At 43.5% G+C, this 25,750-nt stretch overlaps 2 protein-coding genes across 3 annotated transcripts in view; one reads left to right on the top strand and one right to left on the bottom strand.

Annotated features, from left to right (window-relative positions):
* Window positions 1–19,837, top strand: part of LOC143318862 (sphingosine kinase 1-like) — a 35,584-nt gene extending 15,747 nt beyond the window's left edge. The window contains exons 3-5 of the mRNA XM_076727357.1: window positions 7,449–7,543; window positions 8,277–8,392; window positions 14,665–19,837. Coding sequence (XP_076583472.1) covers window positions 7,449–7,543; window positions 8,277–8,392; window positions 14,665–15,553 — 1,100 coding nt within the window. The 3' untranslated portion in view covers window positions 15,554–19,837. The remainder of the gene's footprint in view (window positions 1–7,448; window positions 7,544–8,276; window positions 8,393–14,664) is intronic.
* A 2,639-nt stretch (window positions 19,838–22,476) lies between these two features.
* Window positions 22,477–25,750, bottom strand: part of ube2o (ubiquitin-conjugating enzyme E2O) — a 32,607-nt gene continuing 29,333 nt past the window's right edge. For both annotated transcript variants that reach the window (XM_076728425.1, XM_076728426.1), the window contains exon 22: window positions 22,477–24,771. In XM_076728425.1, coding sequence (XP_076584540.1) covers window positions 23,930–24,771 — 842 coding nt within the window. In that variant the 3' untranslated portion in view covers window positions 22,477–23,929. The remainder of the gene's footprint in view (window positions 24,772–25,750) is intronic.

Here is a 25,750-nt window from a genome sequence, read left to right on the forward strand (position 1 = left end):
CATACATATGGATAAAGACACGTCCATGATAAACACACACGTTTGCACAAAATCCCCTTTTGCCATGACTCGGTTTGATATAATCTTGTTCATACTCGTCACTGGGTGGTAATGATCATACAGTGCAGTGTTAGAAACACTCATCCCATGCTGTGTCAGGACAGATAGACGTCTCAGGCTGATCGTTTCAGTTATTCGTCTGAGGTTTCCCTCAGCTTTAATTTCAAGTTTCACCCTCTGCCTGGGTTTGTCCATAAATCAGTGCAGTGTCAGAAAAGAGACAAAAAATGTGTCTTTCATGGCACAGAGAGAGAAAAGAGGGCAGACAGAGAGAGAGAGGAAGACCGAGACACATGAGAAATCATCTTACTGGCGCTGTGCTGAAAATGATGGGAAAAAAAGAGCTTTTTGTGATTTCTGAGATGTACTTTTTTGACAAGTTAATCCTGGAGAATACATAAGAATAGATTTAATCCCCAGATCCATGTCTACATGAAAGAGCATGACTACTGAAAGGGAAGTTTGGATACCACAGTGAAAGACAATCTCTCTAACATATAGACTTCTAAAATAAAGCCTTCTCTCTAATCTCCAGCCCTGATTGACGCCTCAGCACAAGAGTGTGAAGATTTTTGGTTTTCACATCGGGGTTTCTGTTGATGCCGGTCCACATGTGCTGAAAGATTTCGATGTCTGGGACAAAGCGAGAAGTTCATGTCAGATGTTTTTGTGTTTATGGACCCTATTCTCCCATGTATTTTGGTCGAAGTGACCAATGTGGACAAGAGTTTTTGAAATTGGTCCAGTATTTCGTGAGAGTCCTGCAGCAAACAGGCTGCAATGTAATCCCTCTGGGCGTTTGGGCACGGTCGATGTACATCCACTAAAAGTGCTTGTTTTTGCCACAGACTGGCACAGACTGCGTGTATCTGACAACAACGTGGAAAGGATCCCGACAGAGAAAGACCTTTTTGTTAGATAAGTAAGATCCTTTTTGTTTAACCAGAAATAGCTGCTATCACTGTTGCCAAAGCCACCAGACGTTCCCAAAAACTCATTTTATAAAACACACTTCATTCAAACTTGACAAAATAACACTCATCAGACAGAAAGCAAACATTTAACATAACAGACAGCTCTGTGCATCAGATCGTCTGAATATTTTATACCCAATGTGTCTCAACAACAGCATCAATATACTTAGTTTTAGATAAGAGACAGTTTTGCGAATTACAATTACAACTAGTCATTTGGCATATCCAATTAGTCATAGGCATATCCAAAGCGACGTACATGTGAATTCATACTCCGATGGCGCAGCATCGAGGGCAGTTTAGGGGTTCAGTATCTTGCCCAAGGACACTTCGGTATGTGGACTGCCGAGGCCAGGGATCGAACCACCAACGTCCCGATTGGCAGACGACCGCTCTACCTCCTGAGCTACAGCCGCCCAGTCATACCCTAATCAGTCTCTAATTGCATTTACGCATTTAACAAAGCTGTAAACAATCAGAGTGAGATAAGACTTTAATCAAAACGGTGCTGATGGGCTCCACAGAAAAGTGCAGTTTAATCCATTCCTTACACTTTCACTTTCGTATACTGAGTCCCTCTGTCTAGGACCCATGTAAACCATATGTCAAGCTTTGATTTGGCAGTTGCTGTTTGGAGAAAGCTGTCGGTGAACGATTGGGACGAGGCAATCTGAGCATCTCATGACATTTCCAAGAGAAAAAAATGTGTTTTCTAATAATGAATTTGGCCATAACACTGGCTAAACAGCATGTCTCTCTGCTCTTGTGCATCTTGTGTATCACTGGGATCTGTATGAGCCATATGGTTGGAAGTCTCGTGTCTGCGGATGTTAACGGACTCGTTACTGGATCCTTGGCTGTGTGGCAGCTTGTGGGCGCTGCCAGGGGTGGAGGACAGATGAAGGATGACTGCGCTGCTGCTGGGGTTCGATGCAGAGATAGAGCGAGTGTGTGCGTTTGTCTCAGTGAGTGTTCTTTGCGTTTGTTAGTGAGTTTCCGCACGTGTCTATGAAAGATGGCACACTGATTCCTCCCAGGCGGTCTCCCTCGCTGCTCAGGCTCCCTAAGATGTCTGTCAGACAGTATTAGTTAAACGACAGCTCGCCTTCCCCTCGTGCTCGGCCTCATCTGCTCAATGCAAATGACAAATAATTAGCAGAGGAGACAGATACCCCCTCTGACAACCTGTCAGTGGTCTTTTTTGGTTCCCTCTTTTTTTCTCTTTCAGTGTTTTGTTCTCTCTTTGATGCTCTCCGGTTGCATCATGGGACCTGTAGGGTTCAGTGTTTTTGGTGCTCGGCTCACATTGGGGACCAAAAGTCAGGATATCTGTGCTTCAATGTTGCTACTTCCCTGGTGCGATGAGAGCAAAATATTAAATCTTTGCAGGAGCCTTTTAGAGAATACCAAAGAGAAAAGGGGCAAGTGATTTCACAGTGTTTTTCATTTTGTCTAATGGAGCAGTCCCTCACTTCTGCTCTCTCTCTATGACATTTAACTTTGCTTGACAGCCGCCATCCCTACACTGTAGCCTCAGTGTATTTAAAGTAGGACTAGTCTTTACACCATCATTCTGTGACCCAAAAGCAAGCTTTTCCAGGATTTTACTTGTTTAATGTGGTTGTTGTCACCAACTGCTGCTTGGTGTAAATATACTTTCTAAAGTGCTTGAACTACATTTTGGTTGCTGCTCAGTTTGGGTACTTTTTTTCCGCTGCAACAGATTTCCCATGTTTAAGCTTTTGTTAGCTCATCATGGTTTAGGCTTGGCTGAGGGCAGCATCAGAACAGGAAGCGTCAGTCACCGCTGTAGCCATGGCACAACCCATTCAGGGGTCTGTGGATCTCTGATGAGGTGTTGTCGATTTTAAGACTTATGAAGTGACCGACAAGCTTGACTGGCCAACACTGTGACGAACAAAGGCACGCGACACAGTCTGAGTCTACGTAACAGCATCTGATGTTCATCTGACATAAAACTCATTCTCAAAGGTATTTCAGCTTTGGGAAGGTTTTGGGAGTGCCACCTGAGGCGCTCCCATGTGTGTTCGTCAGAGAGACAACACATGTTTTGACTGTGTGTTTGTGTGTGTGTGTGTGTGTGTGTGTGTCCAAATTTGTGAGTTTGTCTATGTGGCGACGCCCTCGGGCACCTCCCGGCAGCTGACTAAGCTGTCATGGTCTTTATAGTGTTTCCTGCACATACACACACACACACATTCGAAAGGCGGTGCTGTTTAACTTTCATCACCTGCTGTCATTTTGGTGGAGGAGTACTGCAGCTATTAGACTGTGCTGTTAGAAGAGAGCTGCAGTCAGGATGTGTGTAACAGCAGGGTTGAGACTCACCTGGTGCTGCCTTTAGTCGAGTGATACAAGGTCATCATGAGGACAGAGCTTCTTTACTTTACAACAGTGTGAAAACAGTGTGACAGTGGAAAGTATCACCTGAATCTCCCTTGCCTTTTCACAACCCATGATGATTTTCAGCCCATTGTTAAGCTGTCCGGCTACTGCTTTGCTGCTTTTGGTTCACTCTGGTTCTCAAAGCCATCTTTTCCAAACATAGCAGGCAGTTGTTTTAGCAACAAAAATCTACGGTACGCTACCTGCCCAGCTGCAGACAGACAAAGTTAGCGATTAGTGGGTGAACATAGTGCAGCATGTAGCAGCTAAAGAGCCAAATATTTCCCTCAAGAGTTGGTGGAGACCAAAAACAGAGCTGAAAGAGACAGCATCAGGTGGCCAGAAACTCCAAATGAACGGTAATGTTGCATCATAAATGCTCAACGTTTCCTGACCATGAATCAGTTTGCAATCTAAAAATTGCCATATCGACTAAAAAGGTGATATTTGTGAGTGCTGGGAATACATTTGCTTTTAAATACACATTGATAGTTGCCTAACGTGCTGCTTGTTTAATTATCAATTAATCTGTATTTATCTTCTTGATTAATCGATTGTTTACTCTATTAATCACTTATCATTGATCATTAGGGGATTCATTTCCTGTTGATCAACTAATCAGTTATTCTACTAAACGTTTCAGCGCTTGAATGTTCCTTAGAAATGATCAATACTTGTCCACAAGATGCAGCGATGAACACCTCGTCCAAAATCTGAGGTTCTTCAGGAAGAAATTTCAGTGCAGGTCAGAGAGGATTTGGCCCTGATGTTCTTCCTAGTGGCTGTACGGTTTAATCCTCCAGGTACACAGAAAGCACGCCAGCATGTATGCTGTTAGCAAACGTTAATATATGCGTGCACGTTGGAAGAGATGCCAGAATCCCAACTCTGATCTGCAGTCTTACTTATCCTCAGAGGAGCTTGGGGGGTTACTCATCTTTGTATCCTTCTGAGGACATTTTGAAACTGTGCACCACAGTCTCTGTCCAGGCTGTGACCAGAGGCCAGTAATGAAGCAGAGATCTGCATGACTGTAATGAGTCAGTCACAATCCACTGCCTCTACCCACAGGGAGAAACTGGACTGGACAAAACTACCGCACTCCTCTCCTTTCTCCTCTGCTCTCGTCTCTTCCTCTTTTTTTCCTCTGCAGCATCATTACAAACACTGTGTAACTTATCTCCATCCGTCCATCCCTGATATTTGTTTTCCCTCATTGCTTCGTTTTGCCGTCATCAATCTAACTGACGAGGGGAGTCGCATACTAAAACTGCTCTCAGCTCTCCTCCCACCACACTGCAGTGTCGCTGCTCCACAGCTTTGTTGCTGATTGGGGCCCTTCAATCCTTTTTAGTGTACAGCCTCTGCATAGATAAGGAAATGTGATGTGACTGGACTGATAAGGAGGAATTGATTCCTTTATCCTGCAGAGTTTAGGGAATGGAACGAAAGAAGAGAGGCCAAGAAATCAAATCCCTCTCCAGAGGACTCTGTGTGTGTGCGTGTGTGTGTGTGTGTGTGTGTGTGTGTTTGGACGGGATAACGGTGCAGTTCTTCTGTTAGGCTAAGACAGCACAATGGCACCATTAAAGGGAACAACAAGGTAGTTACTCAGACGAGACACAAAAAAGGACAACTTATTTTCTCGTCCGTGGAAAGTCTGGGAAAATTAGGGGACATTTAAAAATGTACAACTTCTCGAAATGATGTATATAAATTAAAAAAATGTAATAAAATACATTGTCACTGACATCACAAGTTTTACTATTTGCTTATTTGTGAACTGAACAGAATTAGTTCTTACACCAAAAATGGTCACTGAGGGATGACACTTTGTCAACCCTGGTAAAGAAGATTGAATATAGAATATATCAGTTTTTAACTCCATTGTTATTGTTACACACACACACAGACCCAAAATGCACATGCACTCAGTAGACACATAGACATACAGTTACTGTGTGTAAATGTTACAAAGTGATAGGCAGCCACATGGTGAGGCACCGTGAGCAGTTAGGAGTTAAGTGCCTTGCTCAAGGGCACAGTGCCCAGGTGGTGAACTGGCATCTCTCCAGCTACCAGTGCACAGTCCGCCTGTGCTGGACATGAAACAGCCACCGTCTGGTTCTGTCAAATATGGGTGCCTTCAAAATCACAGTTAAACGGAGGTATGAGCGTCTTCAGCTTCAGCCATTTGATGTATTTCTGAATATAAACGGAATATATTGAGGTTTCATTACAGTGGTTGGAGATGTGATTGGACTGTAGATGTGGGAGTGGGCTAGTGAATACAGTGAGAAACAGAGCTGCACGGTGACCTGCCCCACAGTGACTATCAGGGAAATCCAATCAGAGGCAGAGTAGGATTCATAAATAGGTGTGTTTTGACAGTTCAGCTGACAATCAGGATTCTGTTAGCCTCAGGTTCATTTTTGTTGCCAAAACTTTAACTCGACTGAAAACCTGATCATCGTGATGATGGTGATGATGGTCTGTCCGTCAAAAATAGCAGCAGCAGAAATATCTAGTCATCTTAGATACTCTAGCTCTGTAGATGTCTTGAAATGGGTCAGATGCTACACGAGCTCCAGGTTTGTTTTTATCTGTTACCAAAACAAGTCAGGTGTGCCTTGCCTTATGTAGAAAATAGAATCAAAATAACTTTGAATAACATCAATATACCGTCAGAGATAAGACACGACGGCTGTTTTTAAAAGTGAAAGAAAATGAAGAAGAGCGGTCTGAAAGTGTAGAGAGACAGAAGGGAAAAGCTGCCAGTATTGTTGAGCCTCAGCAGGTGACAGTTGTGACCGCAGACATGACAGTCGGCTGCACTTGACTGACTTTGCTTCCCAGCTCACAGCGCTCCTTCTGCCCTCTCACCTTCACACAGAGGAAAGGGAGACCGCGTACAGAAAGAGAGATGCATCCCTCCACACGCATGCAAAAAAAAAAAAAAAAGACTGACAGAAAAGTAAAAAAACAGGATTCGAGAAAAAACAAGCATCAAACTGTGCTCCGCTAAGATGCTAATTTGTCTCGGAGTAACGTGTGTCATTGGAGTTTCAAAGGTCAACGGGATGAAGTAACGACAGTGAGAACAGTAACTGGCCAACAGTACCACTCAGCAGTGGAAACAATCTGGCGACGAGCCTTCAGCAGTCAATGGTCTTTATACTGTGCTGATTAAGATGAGCTCCAGCTGAGCAGCTCCCAGCTCCCTGGAAGACCACACCCAGCCTCTGCCAAGCAAGGAAGCACAGGAAACACAGCCCCACACCTCTCCACAAAACACCACTATAATTAATTAGTACCAATTTTTTCTGGAAACTTCAAGAAAGTTACAGCCCCACAAAGTGAAGCATTACTGTGAACAGTGTTTGGGTCTTAAAGCCATGGCACTCAGATTTTAATGTCGAGGAAATGTTAATAGACAGTTTGTCACATTTACTTTTGGACATTCATCCTTTTGCACACTAGTTTAGACAATCTCCAGTGACTCAAGAAGTTACTCTTGTGTCCTTCACCTTAAGAGGATGCTGGCCCTGTCACCAAGGTCCCACTTCATCAGATTATTCAGCCCCAGATTCATTTGACGGAGTGCTGCTGAGTAATTTAGTTGTCCTGATCTAATTGGCAGTGTGGTTGACGCTTCATTTAAGACCATATATCAGCTTTCTCTCCCACGGCGATACTTTAATTTGGCAGCTGAAGGGCAAAAAGGGAAGACGATTACAAGGAGACTCGAGCTCTTCCATTACCTGAGACCTAATCGTCTTTTTTTTGTCATTAGCTGAATAACATGTAAGCATCTTGTGGAAGTGCTCGAGGAAGGCACCAAATGTCTCTCACACCTCCATTAGAGCTGACCTCTGAACTCTCTGTGGAAGGTGACAGGACAAGTTTCTCTTCAATGCTTTTTCCGAGTGTTACAGTCTAGATTACTTCTGCGGGAAAGACACACCTGCATGAACACCTGTTACAGTTGTGTGTGTGTGTTTTCTGCAGAGCGGCAGAACCACGCCCGAGAGCTGGTGAAGGAGGCTGACCTGTCTCAGTGGGACGCTTTAGTCATCATGTCTGGAGATGGACTTCTGTTTGAGGTAAAGAGAGACACACACGTTCACTCTGTTCATATCAGAGCGCACACACACACACACACCTTTTGGCTTGACGTTGGAGTCAGAGACTAAAAAGTCAACATCAAATGCAAAATGTCTCTTGTTTCCTGCTGTTGTGTATCAAGATGAACATGATCAGTTAGAAAAGGTTTCCAAATGAAAGAGACAAATGGATTGAATTTACATGTGTCTCCTCACAATCCTCAGCTTGTTATTGTCCTGGTGTTGACAGATGATGGATTGTGTGTATGAACTATCTAAGACTTTATGACTTCTGGTTTACTCAACAGATTATTGCAAATTCGTAGCTGCATATAAATGCAGAGATGAAACAATTCATTGATTAATCAATTGACAGAAAATTAATCATTAGAAATATTTTGATACTAGCGCAATTCAGAACTTGAACTTCAGTACTGAAACCCATGATCATTTTTTTGATCATGTTTTTTTGATAAAGCTTCTTCTGCTAAATAAAAAGGCTTTTGCAGAAAAACTTGTTTACATTCTTCAAAGGTTTCACACAAGCAGCACTGTGAGATCTATGCCTAAATAAATACACTAAAAATGCTCAAATTCTGATTAAATTAGTAAAAATTTGATAAAAGTGAGTAAACAAAACAAAGAGTTTTGGTGTCTTGCTTCACCACAGAGTGTACCTTTCAGGCGCAGCTGGACAACACCTGATCAGAGCTCTATTTCCTGTGTCTGTCAGGTGATAAATGGTCTGCTGGAGAGAGCAGACTGGGAGGAGGCCATCCGTACCCCGCTGGGTATCCTTCCTGGTGGATCAGGCAACGCCTTGGCTGCATCCATACATCACTACTCTGGGTGAGCCACATGCAGAATCCTCAACAAAACCAAGCAGCAGCATTCACTGTGTGGATCTGCCCGACAGCCGACGCGACTCCACCTGTCAAACTGCCTCTAAACTTCTGATTATGTCATCTAAATTACCGTGAAGGTCAATCCGCTCATCAGGGCTTCATTAAGTAATCAATTAGTTGACTGACAGAACATAAATTTTCTGATATTTTGATATATTGATCGTTTATCATGAATTCATGAATTATTATTGTTATAGATGATACTAAAACGTCTTTGGGTTTTGGACTGTATTACGCCATCGTGACTAACCAACAGCTTAGAGCTCCACAGAAACCAGCATAACCAGTTAGGTAGCACACTGATTTGGGCCCCGTCATTCCGGGTGCATTGCTGTGAGCTTCTGTTGCCTGCATACAGGGTGTACATACTGAGAAATTGTAAACATGTACTTAAAAAAAAACAGTTTATTCCCCATCAGAGAGAGAGAGTCGCCTGTGTTTTAAGAGGGACTTGAGACGGGAAACTAATGCAGCTGTCAATACAAGCAGTTCTGTTCATTTCTATGCCTCCATACCTGCGATCCTCATGGGCAGAGGCGTCATGTTTTTGGGTTGTCTGTCCGTCCGTCCATACATACATACAGATGTATGCCCATAGGCTCTCCCATGAAAACCGTGTCTCAGGAAAACCTTGAGGCGTCGGTCAGATGTGAAAACACCTCAAAGCACTTAACAACACGTTCCACATTCACCCTTTCACACACACACACACACACACACACACACACACATTCATACACTGATGACAGGTGAGGCGCTAACCTGCTCATCAGGAGCGGTATAGCACTCTGTATCTGAAGTGCCCAACAACACTGAAGTGCTCACTCATTCTCATACACCTTCACAACACGCCATCATTAAACACCATAACTCAGGAACAGAATGAGAGACTGTGACCATATTTCACATTCGGTCAGATAGTGAAATGGTGACACAAATCTTTGGTGTCCACCTTGAAGTTGTGGTCATTGTATAGATTTTCTGTGCTGCTGGGTTGAAGATGTGTGTGAAGCTTCAGCGTTTTACAGTTTGTAGTTTCTTTGCAGCAACATCCTTATTTGAAGCATTGTAGTCGACCACAAGCTGATTGGTTCTGCTGATATTGAGCTTCAGGTGATTGTTGCTGCACCATGTGATGAAGCTCTCTATCAGTCCTCTGGACTGCTCTGTAAAAACTGTCTCTAAGTGAAGACAGCAAGTTTCTCACTGGACATTATTCACTGGACTCATGCATGTCTATATAGTGCTAACTTGCATTTCACCAAAAAAGACAACACCTTTTATTAAACTCCCTCAGAGTCCTCAGGACATATATGAGTCTGGACAGACTTGGATATAAACTGCAACTTGTCTGGTTTGCAGAAGCTTACAACCGCAGTGCAGTTATTCTAGTTTTTCTTATGTGCAGAATGAGCAGCTGAAGCCTTGCAGACGGGGCATGCTGTGTGTAATGGCCACTATCCCCTTGAGTCATGTGTACTTCAGTGGAGCCTGTTGTACTGATGGCGCACAGTATCACAACTGTATATAAATATGATAAATGCAGACATCCAGACACAACTATTGGGTGAAGATGTAATGATCAACAAATACAGTTGTAGCATGTTGTTTTTTTGTAGTCAGTATCTTTTGCATGACTGAGCCGCAGACACACATGGTGGCCCTCTGGTGCTTTTCACTGTAAAATGCACTCATCACACTCATTAATTATTAATGATTTGCTCATCTGAGTGATTGTTTGGAGGTCATTTGACCAGAACAAAGAACACTCATGAATCATCATTTTGCATCATCACTGACAGAACTGAAATCAGAACATGCCATGGACACTGCTTCTTCTTTTTCTTCCATTGTGGGTTTTTTTTAAGTGCATTATATGGTGGATACATTTCACCCTGTGGTGTGTATTTGACATATTTAGTTACTGGTTACTTTTCAGATCGGTGTTTAAATAAAAAAGGCTTAGAGTCTGTAGATGTGCTAGCAGCTCTGTGAGGCTGTACTAAGGCACAGCAGTGCTTTAAGCTCAACGCTAACACCAACATGCTAGCATGCTCACAGTGACAATGCTAACATGCTGACAGTTAACGAATATGTTCGCCATCTGAGTTCAGTGTGTTAGCATGCTAACATTTGTGATTAGGTTGTTTGCAGTCAGGTGACGTTAAATGCAGATGGAGGGCAGGAAGTGAAAACCGTGACGGACGAGATGGAGGAAAGTTCTTTCTGGGCTAGTTTAGATGAAATTTTGAGAGAGAGGTACAAACAGAAAATCAGATCATATTTTGCACTGAATGTTAACATTTGGGTTACGGTTGTTTGCTCGGTTAGCCTCTTGCAAAGCTCCGGTGAAACGCCACTAAAGATGTAGTACGTTATTTATGGTCAGATGCGAAACTGTTAACACTGATTGTTGTTTGTCGTGTTGCAATTACTTTAAATCTATCACCACAGATTTAAAACAATAGCTAATATTACACCATTTCCTCCATTATCCGACTCGGCTCTTCCCGACATTTTTCAGTCAATTTCTTGAATTTTTCACTCGTATGAACAGCAACTTCTGGTACTCCATAAAAGCACCTCATAGTTTCTCGGTTTGATTGATTTGAGCAACCGTAAACGATACAAAACATCTGCATTTTGAGCGTGTTATTGTGCTTCCTATGCAGAAAATCACTTCCTGCCCTCCATCTGCAGTTTGTGCCACAACAAAAGAGTGACATGACATCCTATGCAAACATGCATTCTGATGGGAATGTTGTTAGTTGACCTGATGATGACTCTGCATGAAATGTCAGGGATCAACAAAGTCAGTAGGATTCATCAATTATGTCTAGTCCATCCAGTAGTTGTTTGATTATTAAGTCTGGAGTAAGATGGACAGATTGATCAACTCATAGACCGATTTAACATGGCTGAAGACGAAAACACCAAAAATGGAAGTTTAAGAGAACATAAGAGTTTCTTCAGAGGAAGCAGGGTAGACAAAATGTTTCATGTGTTTACAATATTCCTACATTTCACCTTTATTTCAGCTGTGACATCCCTGATCGCTCCACGGTTTGTGGTGCAGAACATGTTGAGCATGTCTGCAGACAGGCCTCCTCCGGCCTGCTGTTGACCGGCAGGTGGAGGTCGCTTCATGAAGACATTGCTTCTAGGACCCTTTGCCATATAAACTTGGCTGTGCTCTGTTGTTTGTGCTTCAAATACTCTGCCCTTTCTAAATTGAAAAATCTCATGAGGGCTCTGAGGCACTTTTTAAGCCTCTCCTACTGTTTGTAGGTCACATTGAGCTTATCTTGCCCTTTCACTATTAGATTTTCTAATCTGTCAGTTTGTATCTCAGTGTACATGTTGTTTTTCTTGGTGTCTAGCAACCTGTATTCAAGCCTTTGTGCTGCATTTTTTGTTCTCAGTGGGATACTTGACTGAATAAAAGGTAAATTAGCCACAACAAAATGATATTAAACAAAGCACCTCACACTGATGGTTCTGTCTTCAGCAAAGAGCCGCATTCATTCATTCATCACTTCGACTGCATCTGCCAATCAGCTTCTCATCAAACAATGGTCTTCCAGCCAGAGCGGCAGCAACAATGAGAGGAAGGGACCAGACTCTGTATTGTCTACTCTCCTCTCACACTCCCGGGGCATCCAGAAATTATCTCTCTCTCTCTCTCTGGTTGCTGCAGGCTGTCCTGCAGTGGCCCTGGCCAGAGTGTATTTGGTATTATTCCCAGCTGAATGTAGGGTTCACTGAGGCTACGTGGATCAAACGAGTGACGGCTAGAATGTATCTGGTATTATGCAATGCAGTGAACAGGTTCGCTGAGTGAGGATTTAATGTGTTTCTGTACACAAACATAATGAGCACGAGGTGCGACATTATCTGCGAGGCCGAACGCTGACGGTGTCTGAAGTGACAGGTGTGACACTTTGATGTGAGTCAGAGTCTCCCTCCCCTGGTAGTTTACAGATACTGCACAAACAGCTTGAAATGCATGGATGGGATCCGAATATCTAAGGAGCTCATGTAAACTGCTGTGTTATTAGATACACATAGCTGAAGGAAATGCAGTCTACCACAAAAGTCCTGCGATGAACGCTGCCTTCATGATGGATATAATGTTCAGCTTTGGTTGGAAGTGTTTTAGAGAGGTGCTGATTCAACTGTGTGATCAATTCGGAGGATGCAGTTTGTGTTTCTTAGCATTGATGGCCTGACTTTCCCTCTACGACCATGAGGTTGACAACCTTTGTGGTCCGCAGTAAAATGTCTTACCAGCTGCTGACTGTGGTGACCCCAGTCAGGTCAGAATTTCACTTTGCCCAGTATTTTGTTTTTTGACCAAATAACTGCAAAACTAACAACATTCCCATAAGATGGCATTATATCTGTTAAACATCTGCATTGCTAGCTCTGTCACTGTGAGCATGTTAGCATGCTGATGTTAGCATTTAGCTTAGAGCACTGCTGTGTCTTCAATCCAGCCTCACAGAGCTGCCTGTATGGCTCTTGTTCTTGTTTTTAGACGTCTTGATGTGAAAAGTAACCAGTAACTACAGCTGTCAGATATACATTGATGTCATGAGTACAATATTTCCTTTTCTCTCCTCTCCTTCTGAAATGTAGTGGAGTAGAATTATAAAGTAGCATAAAATGGAAATGCTCACGTAAAGTCAACATACTGTACCTCAATATTGTACTTATGTACAGTCTTTGACTAAATGAAGGCGAGTTGGAAGTCATTTCGTTTCTTAACCTTGCAGCAGACAATGATTAGAAAGAAACAGAGCGGTGGAAATGTAGATGAGACTGTTTGGACAACCAGACTGGTGATGAATAAATTCAGGATGATGAATATGGAGATATCTGCAGGGCCACTGCCAGTGAACTCCACTGAGACATCCAGTCGTCACTTTAATTGGCCGTGGGTGGTAGCAGCAGGCAAATCTGTGTGTGCGTGTGCATGTGTGTTATCATGACCTTCTACCCCTAACTCCATTCTCCCAGATGGGGTTGTCTTTGTTGTCTGACCGGCCTGTCATGTCTGAAGACCCATAAGCTGATTTGGTCCCACCTCCAAGACTTGCCTCAGAGCCTCCTGCTTTACTGAATCTCCCTCCCCCCGACTCTCCCTACTCCTCCACCCTCACCCCACTCCCTCCATTGCTCCGTGGACCTCCGAGCTCCCCATCAACCTTCTTTCTCTCCTCTGTGTTTTTGTGATCTCACAATAAGGTCACAGTTACCCCAGTATTGTGTAACACTCCTCTTATAGCTCACTCCCCAAAACACACAGGAGCCTCGACCCACTTCCTAACCCAAAAATATTAAGTGCACCTTTTTATTTTTGCATCTGCATCTTATTTCTGAAACTGAATTCTCAACTGTGTCTCCATCTAGAGGACCGATGTTGGGCTGAAATGATGCTACACGCTCTTTGTTTTGGCCTGTTTTTTGACTGGTCAAAGTAGGTTATTTAAAGATGTGACCTGTGGCTCGGGGACATTATGATGGATATTTTTCACTATCGATACTGAAAATAAGACTGGTTGAAAGCCAGACACTGGTGTCCACTTTGGGATCTGGTGCATCTCTGCCCACTAAATGGACATAACCTTTGATCATTTAATTAGAGCTGCTGCTGCCTTAAACACATGCTCTCCTAAGTATGGAAGCTGTAAACACAACCTGTCACACATTCATGTTCATTTGGTTGGAAATATTGACTAAAAGCAGCCTGAACAGGAAGTATTTCTGTGGCTGCTGTTGCTTCACATTCAGTTGCTACTTTGAGCTGTTGCAGCAGCTGTTGCTGTCTATCCATTTGTCTGTCTATGTGTGTCTGTCCATCTCTGTGGGGACCTTTCTAACAACAGGGCAGAATATGATTTGGAATTTCTGATAGGGTATCTGAGGTTTGGCACTAATACCTAAACTTTTTCTTAATTGAATGTAGCTTATAAAAGTTTTCTGTCATAGATCGAGAGCTGTTTTAAACTTGACAACCCAAAAGAATTGCCTTCTTGATGAAGCATGTTTTGAACGATATTGAAGGCAATTCAGACGTCTTTCACGTGTAATTCATATGAGCACATCTTTCAATCACGGACATCATTTGAAGGCAGCAGAAGTCGATCTGTGTGGTTTGACGAAGTCCAGCCTGTTGGAACTTTAATTCTCATCTGTCCTCCTTTGTTCCTCCAGAGCCTCGCCGGTGTCCAGTGAGGAGCTCCTGGTCAGCTGTGGATTCTTGCTCTGTAAGGGACTCGTGTCTCGTATGGACCTAGTCTCCATCCATCTCTCCTCCAGCCCTCGTCTCTTCTCCTTCCTCTCGCTGGCCTGGGGCTTCGTAGCGGACGTCGACATAGAGAGCGAGAAGTACCGTCACGTCGGCGCTGCCCGCTTCACTGTCGGCACGCTGGTGAGGCTGGCTTCTCTCCGCGTCTACAAGGGCAAGCTGGCTTACCTGCCTGCCACTGAGGACTGCAAAGCAGAGGAGGGTTTGAGAAACAACGTCACACGGCACTGCAACAATCAGGCCTCTTCCTTAGGTCCAGCCTCTGTGCCGTGCCGACCGTCCAGAGACTCTCCCTGCGAGAACACCTTCCACAACTCCTGCCACTCCAACAACTCCCTCAAAGTGAGGAGGATGGAGAGCACGCCTTCTCGAAGCGCCAACAAATCCACCAGCGGCCCTCCTGATTCCCTGCTGCCGCCTCTGGATCAGCCGCTGCCCAGCAACTGGGTGGTGGTGCAGGAGGAAGACTTTGTCCTCATGCTGGCCATGTACCAGTCCCACCTGGCGGAGGACCTGATGGCGGCACCACGCGCCACCTCGGACGACGGTGTCATCCATCTTTTCTATGTTACAGCGGGAATATCACGCACTGCGCTGCTGAAGCTGTTCTTAGCTATGGAGAAGGGTGCACATCTGGCTAGTAACTGTCAACATCTGGTGCACACTAAGGTGCGGGCACTCAGGCTGGAGCCATATTCACCCAAAGGGATAATAACAGTAGATGGGGAAGTGGTGGAATATGGGCCACTGCAAGCAGAAGTACACAGAGGCCTGGCAAGATTAATCACTGGATGAACTGAACCGACACCCCCACCAGCTTTTATCTCTGCTGTTAAAAGCCCAATAAACACATTTTAGATCAGAAACACAGTCCAGATACAGGAGTAAAGCAAATGATGTGAGACTCATTCGCTCTTATCTGCAGTGTTAGCCTCTCAGCGGTACATGAAGAACCTGTGTTTCAGTGGAAACTTGACGTGATGTAGGTTGGGATCATATTACAACAAACGAGTGCCCTGTATGGAGAGCCAGAGAGTTCAATATTAAACAAATGAGCAAGACATTTAAATGAATTATCATATTATTAAGTGCAGATAAAAATATATAGTGTAACCATGAAACAGTAAAATAACCTAATTTTTCAAACTTAGCAACAAACTTATTAGCAAATGTTATTTCATTTCACTTCTTTTCACAATAAGAGCGTTTAGGGCAGGTATTGTTTATTCCAAACTGTCCCAGTCAAGATGAATGGAGCAGTCAGTTATGTGATTGGCTGTTGGAAGACAGAAACTTTCTTACACACACCCCAGATGACCTGAAACTTCAGGATTATGGAAAACAAATTATTGTGAAATAGAGACAACCTTTTGAAAAGAAAGTGGAATGAAGTAAAAATGAACTCTGTTATTGTGAAAGAAATTGAAAGAAAATTCACAATAATGATCTGAGGTTTAAAAATGAATTGAAATATTTCTCAATGTCAGGCCTCATTTGTTTAATATCAAACACTCTGGGTCTCCGTAGCCGTGGCCGAGCATGACTTTACAGACAAAACACAAACGCGTGCCGACACACGTTTGGCCTCCGTGGAAAGGGAATCCATCACCATCTTTATCTCATCTGCTTTGTCGCTGCGTGGACAGGATTTCTTCTCTGTGCTGAAGCTGACACATCAGCCTGAATTACAGCATCTTACGCAACAGCAAAGGGTCGGATTTATGCCTCCATGGCTCCTCCGTCGGTGTCTGTGTGTGTGTGTGATGCAGTAAATGTGAGGTAGCCGGCGTGTCATCGCGGTGCTGTCATTGCCCTCGCTGTAACAGAGATCATCAGACTTTTAGACTGTTTATGAACACAGAGAGCCTCAAACACTCAATTAAGGCCAAAAGTCTCTAACTTGAATACTTGAAGGGTCAGTAGGTGGAGTCGTCAACGATGGAGCTCATCTGCTCTAACATGGCGCTCGGCTGAGTGATGTGAGGGCAGCCTTGAATCCCAAGAAAGCACACAGCATGGAGCATCAGTAAATATGACTATGAATATTTCATTTGACGTTTATTTTCTCATATCAAAGCTATGCCATGTGCATGCCTGGTTTTACGTGGAGGGAAATGCACTCATCTCACGTGTTAGAGCTCAAGGATGCAGACAGTACGTTCTGGTGACAAACTGAATGTAAACATAACTTTTGTTTGTTTACGAAAAAAAACTCCACAGGGCCCCTTTAAAACACTTCAACACAGTTAAAGGGTCAGTTCACCCAAATGACAAAAAGCCCTTTCTCACAAATCATTCAGAATTTTATTCTATTTTATTAGATTTTTAATTCATTTATGCATTTTGTTTTATTTTTGTCCCTCAGATATTTATTGGCATTTTTATTTCATTGTTAAATAACATAAAAACCTGTTTGGGGACAGTATTTCCCTCATTCACACAGTCCTGATGCTGGATTCAGCTGTCTTCTACATCAGGACTATTTGTTCTGTAGAAACAAGTTTCAGTGAAGTCTGTGTTGAATCTGGATTTTTTCATTGTGCATGTTTTCTTTGCACCATTTCAAGGCAGAAATCTCAGATCGACATTAAATCCTGCTCAACATGACTATCAACATGACTGGACACCACTAGATACAAGTGAAAGAGAAAATAATGTCTTTTTGTAATTTTGGTGAACTGAACTTTAATCCTCCTTTTCATTGCATCATGCGTCATCACCATAAATCAGCTACAGGCTCAGATATCGGTGGCTGAAGTAGACACAGGTGAGGCCGGAGAGAAATACCTCGTGGAACGTGCTGACAGTCACAGACTGATAACAGCGTGCGCGTGTGCGGTGGCTCCTGCAGCTCTGATCCTGGACTGTTTTAGTGCCTCACAGCTGCATCCTCCACCCCAACACACCACTCTTCTTCTCTCTCCTCTGCTTTCATCCATCCATCTGCTGCTTTAAGTACTGCAGTGCTCATTCCCAGGCCTGAGTGTGTCTGGCCCCAGCTGCTTTTCTCACACACACACACACACATATATATATATACAGGCTGCCCAGATGGGAGATTTATTAATGATCATCACCTTAGTGTCCTTACAGTGGGCTTTAAGTCATGGAGAGGAAATGATGACTGAGGCTTGTGGCCCTCACAGGCAGGAAAGTCCGATTTTTAAACGTGTTTTTCATTGTGAATCAAGCAAATCTCTTCAAAGGTTTGTTTAATTCATTTTACCAAAAGTCAGGTCTGAACATCTGATTATTTGAGGCAAATTGAAATTAACTGATGCCTTAAACAAGGGTTCTGGGGGCTTGAAGCTGGTTAAAATAACACATTGGTGTGTGTGTGTGGGGAGGGAGGGGGAGGAGGGGGAGATATCGACTTGCTCAATGCTGCATGAGGCAGCGTGTTCCTGACAGAGTCCTTATTCTTCCTCCTCACCACAAGAAATCATTTGGGAGCATTAGCAAACTGTCCTGACGCTGAGAGAAGGACGTGTTTCATTTCACCTCAAGACAAACACACACACACACACACACACACACACACACTGCACAATTAGGAGGGGAGGAGGGGGGCTGACAGTGACATGCACTCAGCATAATCAAACCATTTCACTGTGGTAATGTTGCAGAGGAAACGTCTGACTGCTGCTTGTCATTTTAAACGTGTAACAAGTCAGGCTGGATTTTGAGGCCTCGGTTTGCCTGAAGGGCCACAAGACTTTCACGTTTTACGTTTTTAATCCCCATGTCTACATTCAACGCTGTAAAGAATTAAGTTGTCAAAGACCAAAATGTATTTCCTCCAAAAAAAAAATATTATTTTATATATTTATGTGTTTTCCACAGAGTAAATTTGTTGCCAATGCCGTTCTGAAGCCTTCATGGGACGTCGAGGTCGATTTTTGGTCATTTAATTTCTCATTTAGTCGGTTTAAGCTGTGTTTACTCATGAAGGACTCTGCAGCTGGAATTCAGAGGACGAGCTACAAGCACACGAGACAGAAACACTTGAAGACACGCTCGCTCCACTTTCGCTTTCGCTTTAGGGGAAAATGTGTTCTGGAGCGCCAAAATCTGAGGCCAGGCACCCGAGGAGTTAATGACTGTTAAAAGTGGACACACTGCACATCCAGCTGTGTCTCCCACCGCTTTGGCTTGTGACCCCTTAAAATAAAGTTAGTATGTCTACATGGGACCCAAGTACAACCAAAGAGAGATTTTTCATGCAGATTGTTTCATTTGAAAAAGTTTGGGGCCTTTGCATGTTAAATTAATGAGTAATTAAAGAAGAAAAACAGACATTAAAAAAAAAAAAGTGCTACTGACCACTCATACGTTTTTTTCTATGCAAAGTCAGACTTGTGAGTGATGCGATGCGGTGGTCCCGTTAACCGTTTGACGTGCCTTGATTGTGCTGCCTCCTGGTGGTGTGAACACAGAGGTGCGCTCACTGATTTGCTCATTTGCTTCTGGCTGAATTTGAAAATCAACTCATGTCTCACCACCATCGTTTTTCTAAAAACCTCTGAAATACCCGGAGGAAGTGAAGTCAGAAAAGCGTCTGTGTAACTGTGGCACAGTGCTACTTTTTGAACCTGCATCCCAACATTTAAACTTGTATGAGCTGTTAAAACGGACACCGTGGTGCCACCTCTTCATCAATGCCTGGAGGGATCTTCAGCCTTTTGTTTTGTTTTCATTCAGGATAAGAAATTTGATTGTCTCTGAATCCCATGGCACTCTGCTGGTCTGTGATTGAAAATCCAAACGAGTTCAATCAGATGAATCATGTTTGAGATGATGAAGGACCTAATGTACCTTCATCTGTCGCCTGAAAGACAGATGAAAGACTCTTTGTCTCACTGTTCATTTGCTGTTTATGTCTCTACCTGCTGCTTCTCAACTGTTGTGTGTTTTAATGTTTATGGTGAAGGGAAGTTTTTTTTCTTGCACACTGAAGATTGAATGATTGATTCTTTATTCACACAGAGAGATCTATTTTTCCATTAGACAAATGTCTGTAATTTTTCTATTATCAAATCAAACATTCTGCTGGATTGTTTTTGATGGAAAAATAAATATGCTGACAAACAATCTGTCTGGTGAAGAATTTCTTTGCCCTTTCTGGCTTGAAACAGTTATTGGCCAATATCCAACAATGTACAAAACATTATTATTATTTTCTTTGTGGACTAAATTCTCAATTAATCGACTTGTTGTTTGGTCTATAAAATGTCAATGTTGATGAAGATGTTCAGTTTACTTTCATAGAGGAGTGAAGAAACTAGAACGTATCCACATCCGAGAAGTGTGAATCCGAATTTAGACTTTTTCTTAAAAACTATCAAATGAAACCTGCGACTCAGCTCAATATTCCACTTTCACTCCCATGAAAAGCCCAAAACCAACCATGTGTTCCTACAGGTTGAGTTTGATCAACATTGAGCTTCAGTTTTCAAAAGGGCTCAATAATTTCCTAAAACAGCTGGTCGCTAGTATTTACAGCTGCAGGATGGTGTATGAAGGACAGACTCAAATGAAACCTCAGCGTGTGTGTTCATCATAATGAAGGTGAACTTCACCCAGTGTAGCTGTCGACATCATTTTAACAATGGAGTGCTGGGATTGAATAAACTAGATCAGGCTTTGGCTGCACAGGAACAACTTGTTCATCAATTCATTGCCTGTTTTGGCATTTTCATGCAAATTGTTAATATTAAGTCTCATTACTGAACACGATTCTGAGGAAACGCTGCAGTCCATACAACAGCTAGCAGGGACCCAAAGAAATAAAAGCCACAGCGTTACTACGGTACTGCTTGCAAAGTTTAATACATCACTATACAGTTGTCTTAATGCAACAAAAGTAAACCATTAAAAAATGAAAAATGAAATCGTAAGTACAGTAACACACTCAGCATTTTGTACATATATGCCCCAAGCATCCACGTGACTTGTTAGAACTCAAGTTTGTGTTAAATATATACTGTTTGCATTTATATATTTCAATATAGTCATGACATCTGTACAGAGGGAATCAGGCTACAAATCATAACTTTATTAGTTCTTTTTTTGTTTGTTTTTTTTAATATATCAATAACAGGCCACTGTGGAAATGTAGACATCGTACAGTCAAGTCTTGTGTGTAGCCCATTCAAAAGGCTTAAAGCAACATGATACATGCTTTGGCTGTAAAACAAACTTCTCGCAGTAATAATAATAATAATAATAATAATAATAATAATAATAATGGTTTAAATCTGAATAATATACACACATACACAGAAAATTGTACATAGCATCGTGTGCTTGATATCCTGCCAGATTTTTGCTTTGAGATCTAGCAAGATAGCTTCACATTTTCTGTTTCTGCGACCGCTGACAAATGAGAAAGATGGAGCGATAACGCCGCCTCTCAACTCTTGGTGAGGCTTTCCAAAACTCTGCAACCAAGGCCCGAACGTTTTATCTCTTCAGACTGAGCTCTGACCATTTCAAAGACTCCTCCAAGATTTGTCAAGGCGGCATTTTACAAACAGCAGCATGTGAAGGAGAAAAAGAGGGAGAGAGAGACAACACGTCCTCCTCTGTAGCGTTAAAGGCAGCGAAATAACGATGGTGAAGTAAAATCGAGGACAAAATGGAAAGCCAGTTTTAAGAGTCATGGGGGAAAAAATGGAAGACAAAGCAAAACAACTTCCCTCATTCAGGACCTCTATTTCTTTTTCTTTGTTATGTCTCTTTAAAATGCAGCAACTCTTGGCTCATGGTTTTTATCCTCTCCCATCACTCATAGTTTCACAATGGCACAGTGTGCTCTCTCATTCAGAAACACTCGTCAGCATCAAGGTTCTTTGTTCAAGTAAAACACCAGACAGCCAAGGCTCTCTCGTTTATTCACAGGCTACAGCACAAGGGGGGTTTGTCTGACCTGCGGTATGATCATAATAATTATTACAATGCGATTTATAATACCTTGAAGGACAAAAAAAGAGGAATATTATGTTAAAGGTGGGATGCAGTTATTTAAAAAGATGTAAACAAAGACTGCTCAGATCTCCCCAGGAAGCACAATTGGACCCAAAGGTGAGTTTCACTTTCTTTCAAGTTAAATACGGCACAATCTGTGGCAAAGAGTTTCAGGATAAGTTCCATAAAACCTTCATTTCTTTTCATCCAGACTGAATACATGCCAGGTAGACAAAGAAAAGAGGATCACAGACAATAGTCGTATAATAGTTTTGTCTGGGTGCTGTAATTTGTGTAATTTCATCAGTCAGTGGGGGCAGCAGTCGTCTTTGTGGGATAAGACGATCAAGTCGGGGGAAAACACAGAATAACAGAACTTAATTACAATCGAGTTAAATAATTATATTATCAACAAACCTTCAGCGTCACACTTTCTGTAGTTTGTATTCTGATGTTATTAAACTCTGCACGTGCAATTTAGAGAAGAAAAGTGAGACAGACTCATGATGAAGAACTGATAACGGGGGGAAACTGATCAGAGATCTGCACTCTGAAGGAGGAAAACACTGGAACAGGGTTTTAGTGGTTTTTAGTGCGTGTCTAGGCCTGTATAGGTTAATGTCTAAAGCGTGAGACAAGCAGCTCTGTACACAATGGTCTGAGATCATTAAGAACAATTCAAGTAAGGCAACATGTTGACATGAGATAACGGAATGGATGCTGGGTGTTTCTTTTTTTTTTTTTTTTTTTTTCTATATCATTTAAATTGTGTCATTCGCAGTGATGTGGGCTCACCTCCGTCACAGAGAAGTGGGTGGGTAAATCTCCACTCTGAAAGGTACGCTTCAGCCCCTGTGAGTAAAACGACCTCAAATGCATCAAAACACCAAAGCACAAGTCTCATTTTGGTGATGGAAAAACGCTGCGAAACTCTACAGAAAGTGAATGGAAACCTTGTATGTAGAGGCGGCAGCTGTGTTAAGCTTTGACTAGAGCACAAACACCTTCACATAGAGCCACCCAACTGTCGTCCCGTGCCTGGCTGGCTTCTCCACGCACCAAACAGCTACAGCAGCCTGACCTCCAGAGGTGATTCGTATGTAAACTTTGTCACTCGATGTTTGCTGCGTGGTTCAGTGCGAGTGATTGGCGAAGAGAACTACCAGCGAGTGTCGTGGAGAAAGTGGCAAAGCTGTTGTGGTTGGCAGTTTTACTGACATTCAGTACGCTCTACTTGAATATTTGTGTGTTTGTGGACAGAGAGAATTTGGCAGAAAGCATACAACCAGTGATTTCTATTTAAAAAGAATCCTCCTGGTCAGTGTATTTATAACGCGTCACCTCTCCCAGACCAGATTGTCCATTCGTTTGTTGTAGTGCAGGATGGTACAGCGACAATATCAGTAGTGCTACAGAACAGCCAGGAGAGCTGGGCTTTGCAGTTCTTCCACTGGAACCCAGCCATCTTTGAACTCGTCCAAAAATGCAGCGACGATCACGAGTCTGCTTTACATTTTTCAGGCTGATTGAGACGGCAGAGAGGTTATCCAGCAAATCCCCACCCGCAAGGTGGATGCTGCTGGAGGCTCGGCAGATGGAGAGGGTGGAAGAGAGTTCATGGCACTGATTTTTCATCTCTTTCAGTCTTTTTTGAAGTCCTGCTGAGGCCAAAAGAGAAACTCGCTGCCTCCAGTAAAACGCTGCATGTGTTTACCTGCATCCATGAACAGATGAGGGTTCCTGCGTGACGGGGTTGCTCCCATTGGTTTGTGTGACTGCGCATGTGAGGTCCACCCCTGTTTATTCATCACACTCATCTGCAGAGACACTGAGGGAGAACAAAAACATTATGAAGTTGCGTCCAAACCAGAACCTGCTCACTCTCCTGATCAAAGGTGCGGTTCTCCTGCAGTCCTGGTTTGATCGACGGATTAAGGGAGAGGAAAAAAAAAACAACAGTCAGAACAATGTGGAGTTTGGGGCAGCAGGAGCAGTACACACTAAGAAATGGAGGTAAAGGACAAAAATGTGGGCAGTGCTGGGAGCACAGTGCAGCTCTGGACAGGACAAGATTGAAAACTGTAGTCCCCCAGACAACAAGAATGGATCCTCCTCTACAACTTGAGGCAGATGAAAAGGTAGAAGAGCAGGAGGAAAAGAGCAGGGAACAGTGCAGAGGTGTGTTGGGGAACGACGAGGAGGCACTTACTTGTCCTCTATGTGCTCAGTGATGCCAGCGGCGGCCAGCGCAGCTCGGTACTGCAGCAGCACACCTCGAACGCTCTTCACAAACCCCTTAGAGAGCGGGAAGAGTGGAAAGCCGATGTCCGGGTAGCCGCTGCCCTCTGGGAGGAAACTCCGGTAGCTCTTTCTTCGTTTCTTTGGTCGCACCACCGGCTGGCTTCCTGTGGAGCTCACCCCTCCTCCGCTGACGGCGGTTGAACCCGATTCTGACGTCCCACCGCGGACTACAGAGCCAGGGACTGTGGAGCCACCCCTGTTTTCACCACCCAGAGAGGTGTTCCCCTGGGTGCTGTCGCAGTCTGAGGTCTGGGTCAGCTCCTGCTGAGAGGTCGCTGTAGTGGAGGGACTCAGCCCTGAATCCTCCAGCTCCTCCTCCATAATACTGGTAACTCCTGCTCCCGTGACCCCTTCCTCCCCAGGCCTACTGGGGCTGCTGTGGGCCACCGCCACGGGCCCCGATCCCAGGGGCAGCTGCTCATCCAGAGGCTCCACAGATGAAGGTCGGTCTTTAGAGTGCTGAGCCCTGGAGGACACGTGTGCTGCCTGACCCCTCTCAGCAGCTTCGTTCAGCTCGAGCCACACATCCAGACGGTGGACGAGCCGCCAGCCGTTGGAAGCAAAGTGCTCCTGGATCTCCTGTTTGAAGACCTCCACAGGATTCAGGAGGAGCTGCGTCATAGACTGGACCATCTTGATTAGGGCCATCTCATTGTAACAGCGGCTGTTCTCATATCCTTCCTGGAGGCCTCGGTCACTGTCGAAGCCCGCCTCGTTATAGTAAGGCTCATTGACGAGGATAAGGCCTGCAGAAAGATACACGTAACTTGCAGTGATCGAGTTCAACATTAGCATCTTTCTCCGATTACAATCTACTGGATGTTGGAGCAGCCTCAAAATAATCACCATGTAAATACTGATGTAATGTTAATATAAACTGCAAAGTACGATACACATGTGGTACCTGGACATTAATGTTTAAGAAGTCTTAAAGCTTCAGTGAAATGTTCTACCTCCAAAGTCTTTGTAGTCATCAATCACCACGATGCTGATGAAGACCACATGTCCACCCCTCCTCACACACAACTCACATGCCAGACAATTTAGTCTGTTTCAGCCATCAGATTACAGAGTATTTCTGTCAGTCTCCATCATTTTATGTCATTTCAGTCCTAACTTACTTGTGTATGGTACTACGCTCACACATTAGTCATATTAGCCATAGTGCTGCAGACACCTTTTCTGTGGTGTGTTCAAATTCATTTTGATAATAATGAGAGGGACAAATAAACACAGCATTTTATGTCAACAATTACGTGCAAAAATTCATCAGGTAGTAAATTAGGTCCAACAACTCTGCGACAGTTTCATGTCGGCATCCACCAACATGTAACAGACACTCGTGACACCGACCGACACGCGGGCACACACACACACACACGCACACACCATCTCAGACATCATGGTATTTTACGCACTGTCACAATGACATCAGTGCCGTTTTATCATCTCAGTCATGAAAGAAAAGCTCACTGAGAAACATAATTAATGAGGGTTCTTGTTAATAAAATGAACGCCACATGCCAGCCATCGTAGTCTGACCTCTTCTGTTTGCACAGCGTCTCCTGTGGTTGTAGCAGGTGTCAACGAATGTAACGCCATGTGCTGCAGCAGGTTTTATTAAAAGAGGCCATAGCGGGACGTAACACAACACATTCATAGTCGTGATCTCAGTAAGGAGTTTGTTTTTGATGTTGTTCTAATGATTTTCTTTACCTAAAGTAA

This window comes from Chaetodon auriga, chromosome 4 (genome assembly GCF_051107435.1).
Source record: "Chaetodon auriga isolate fChaAug3 chromosome 4, fChaAug3.hap1, whole genome shotgun sequence".
NCBI lineage: Eukaryota > Metazoa > Chordata > Actinopteri > Chaetodontiformes > Chaetodontidae > Chaetodon > Chaetodon auriga.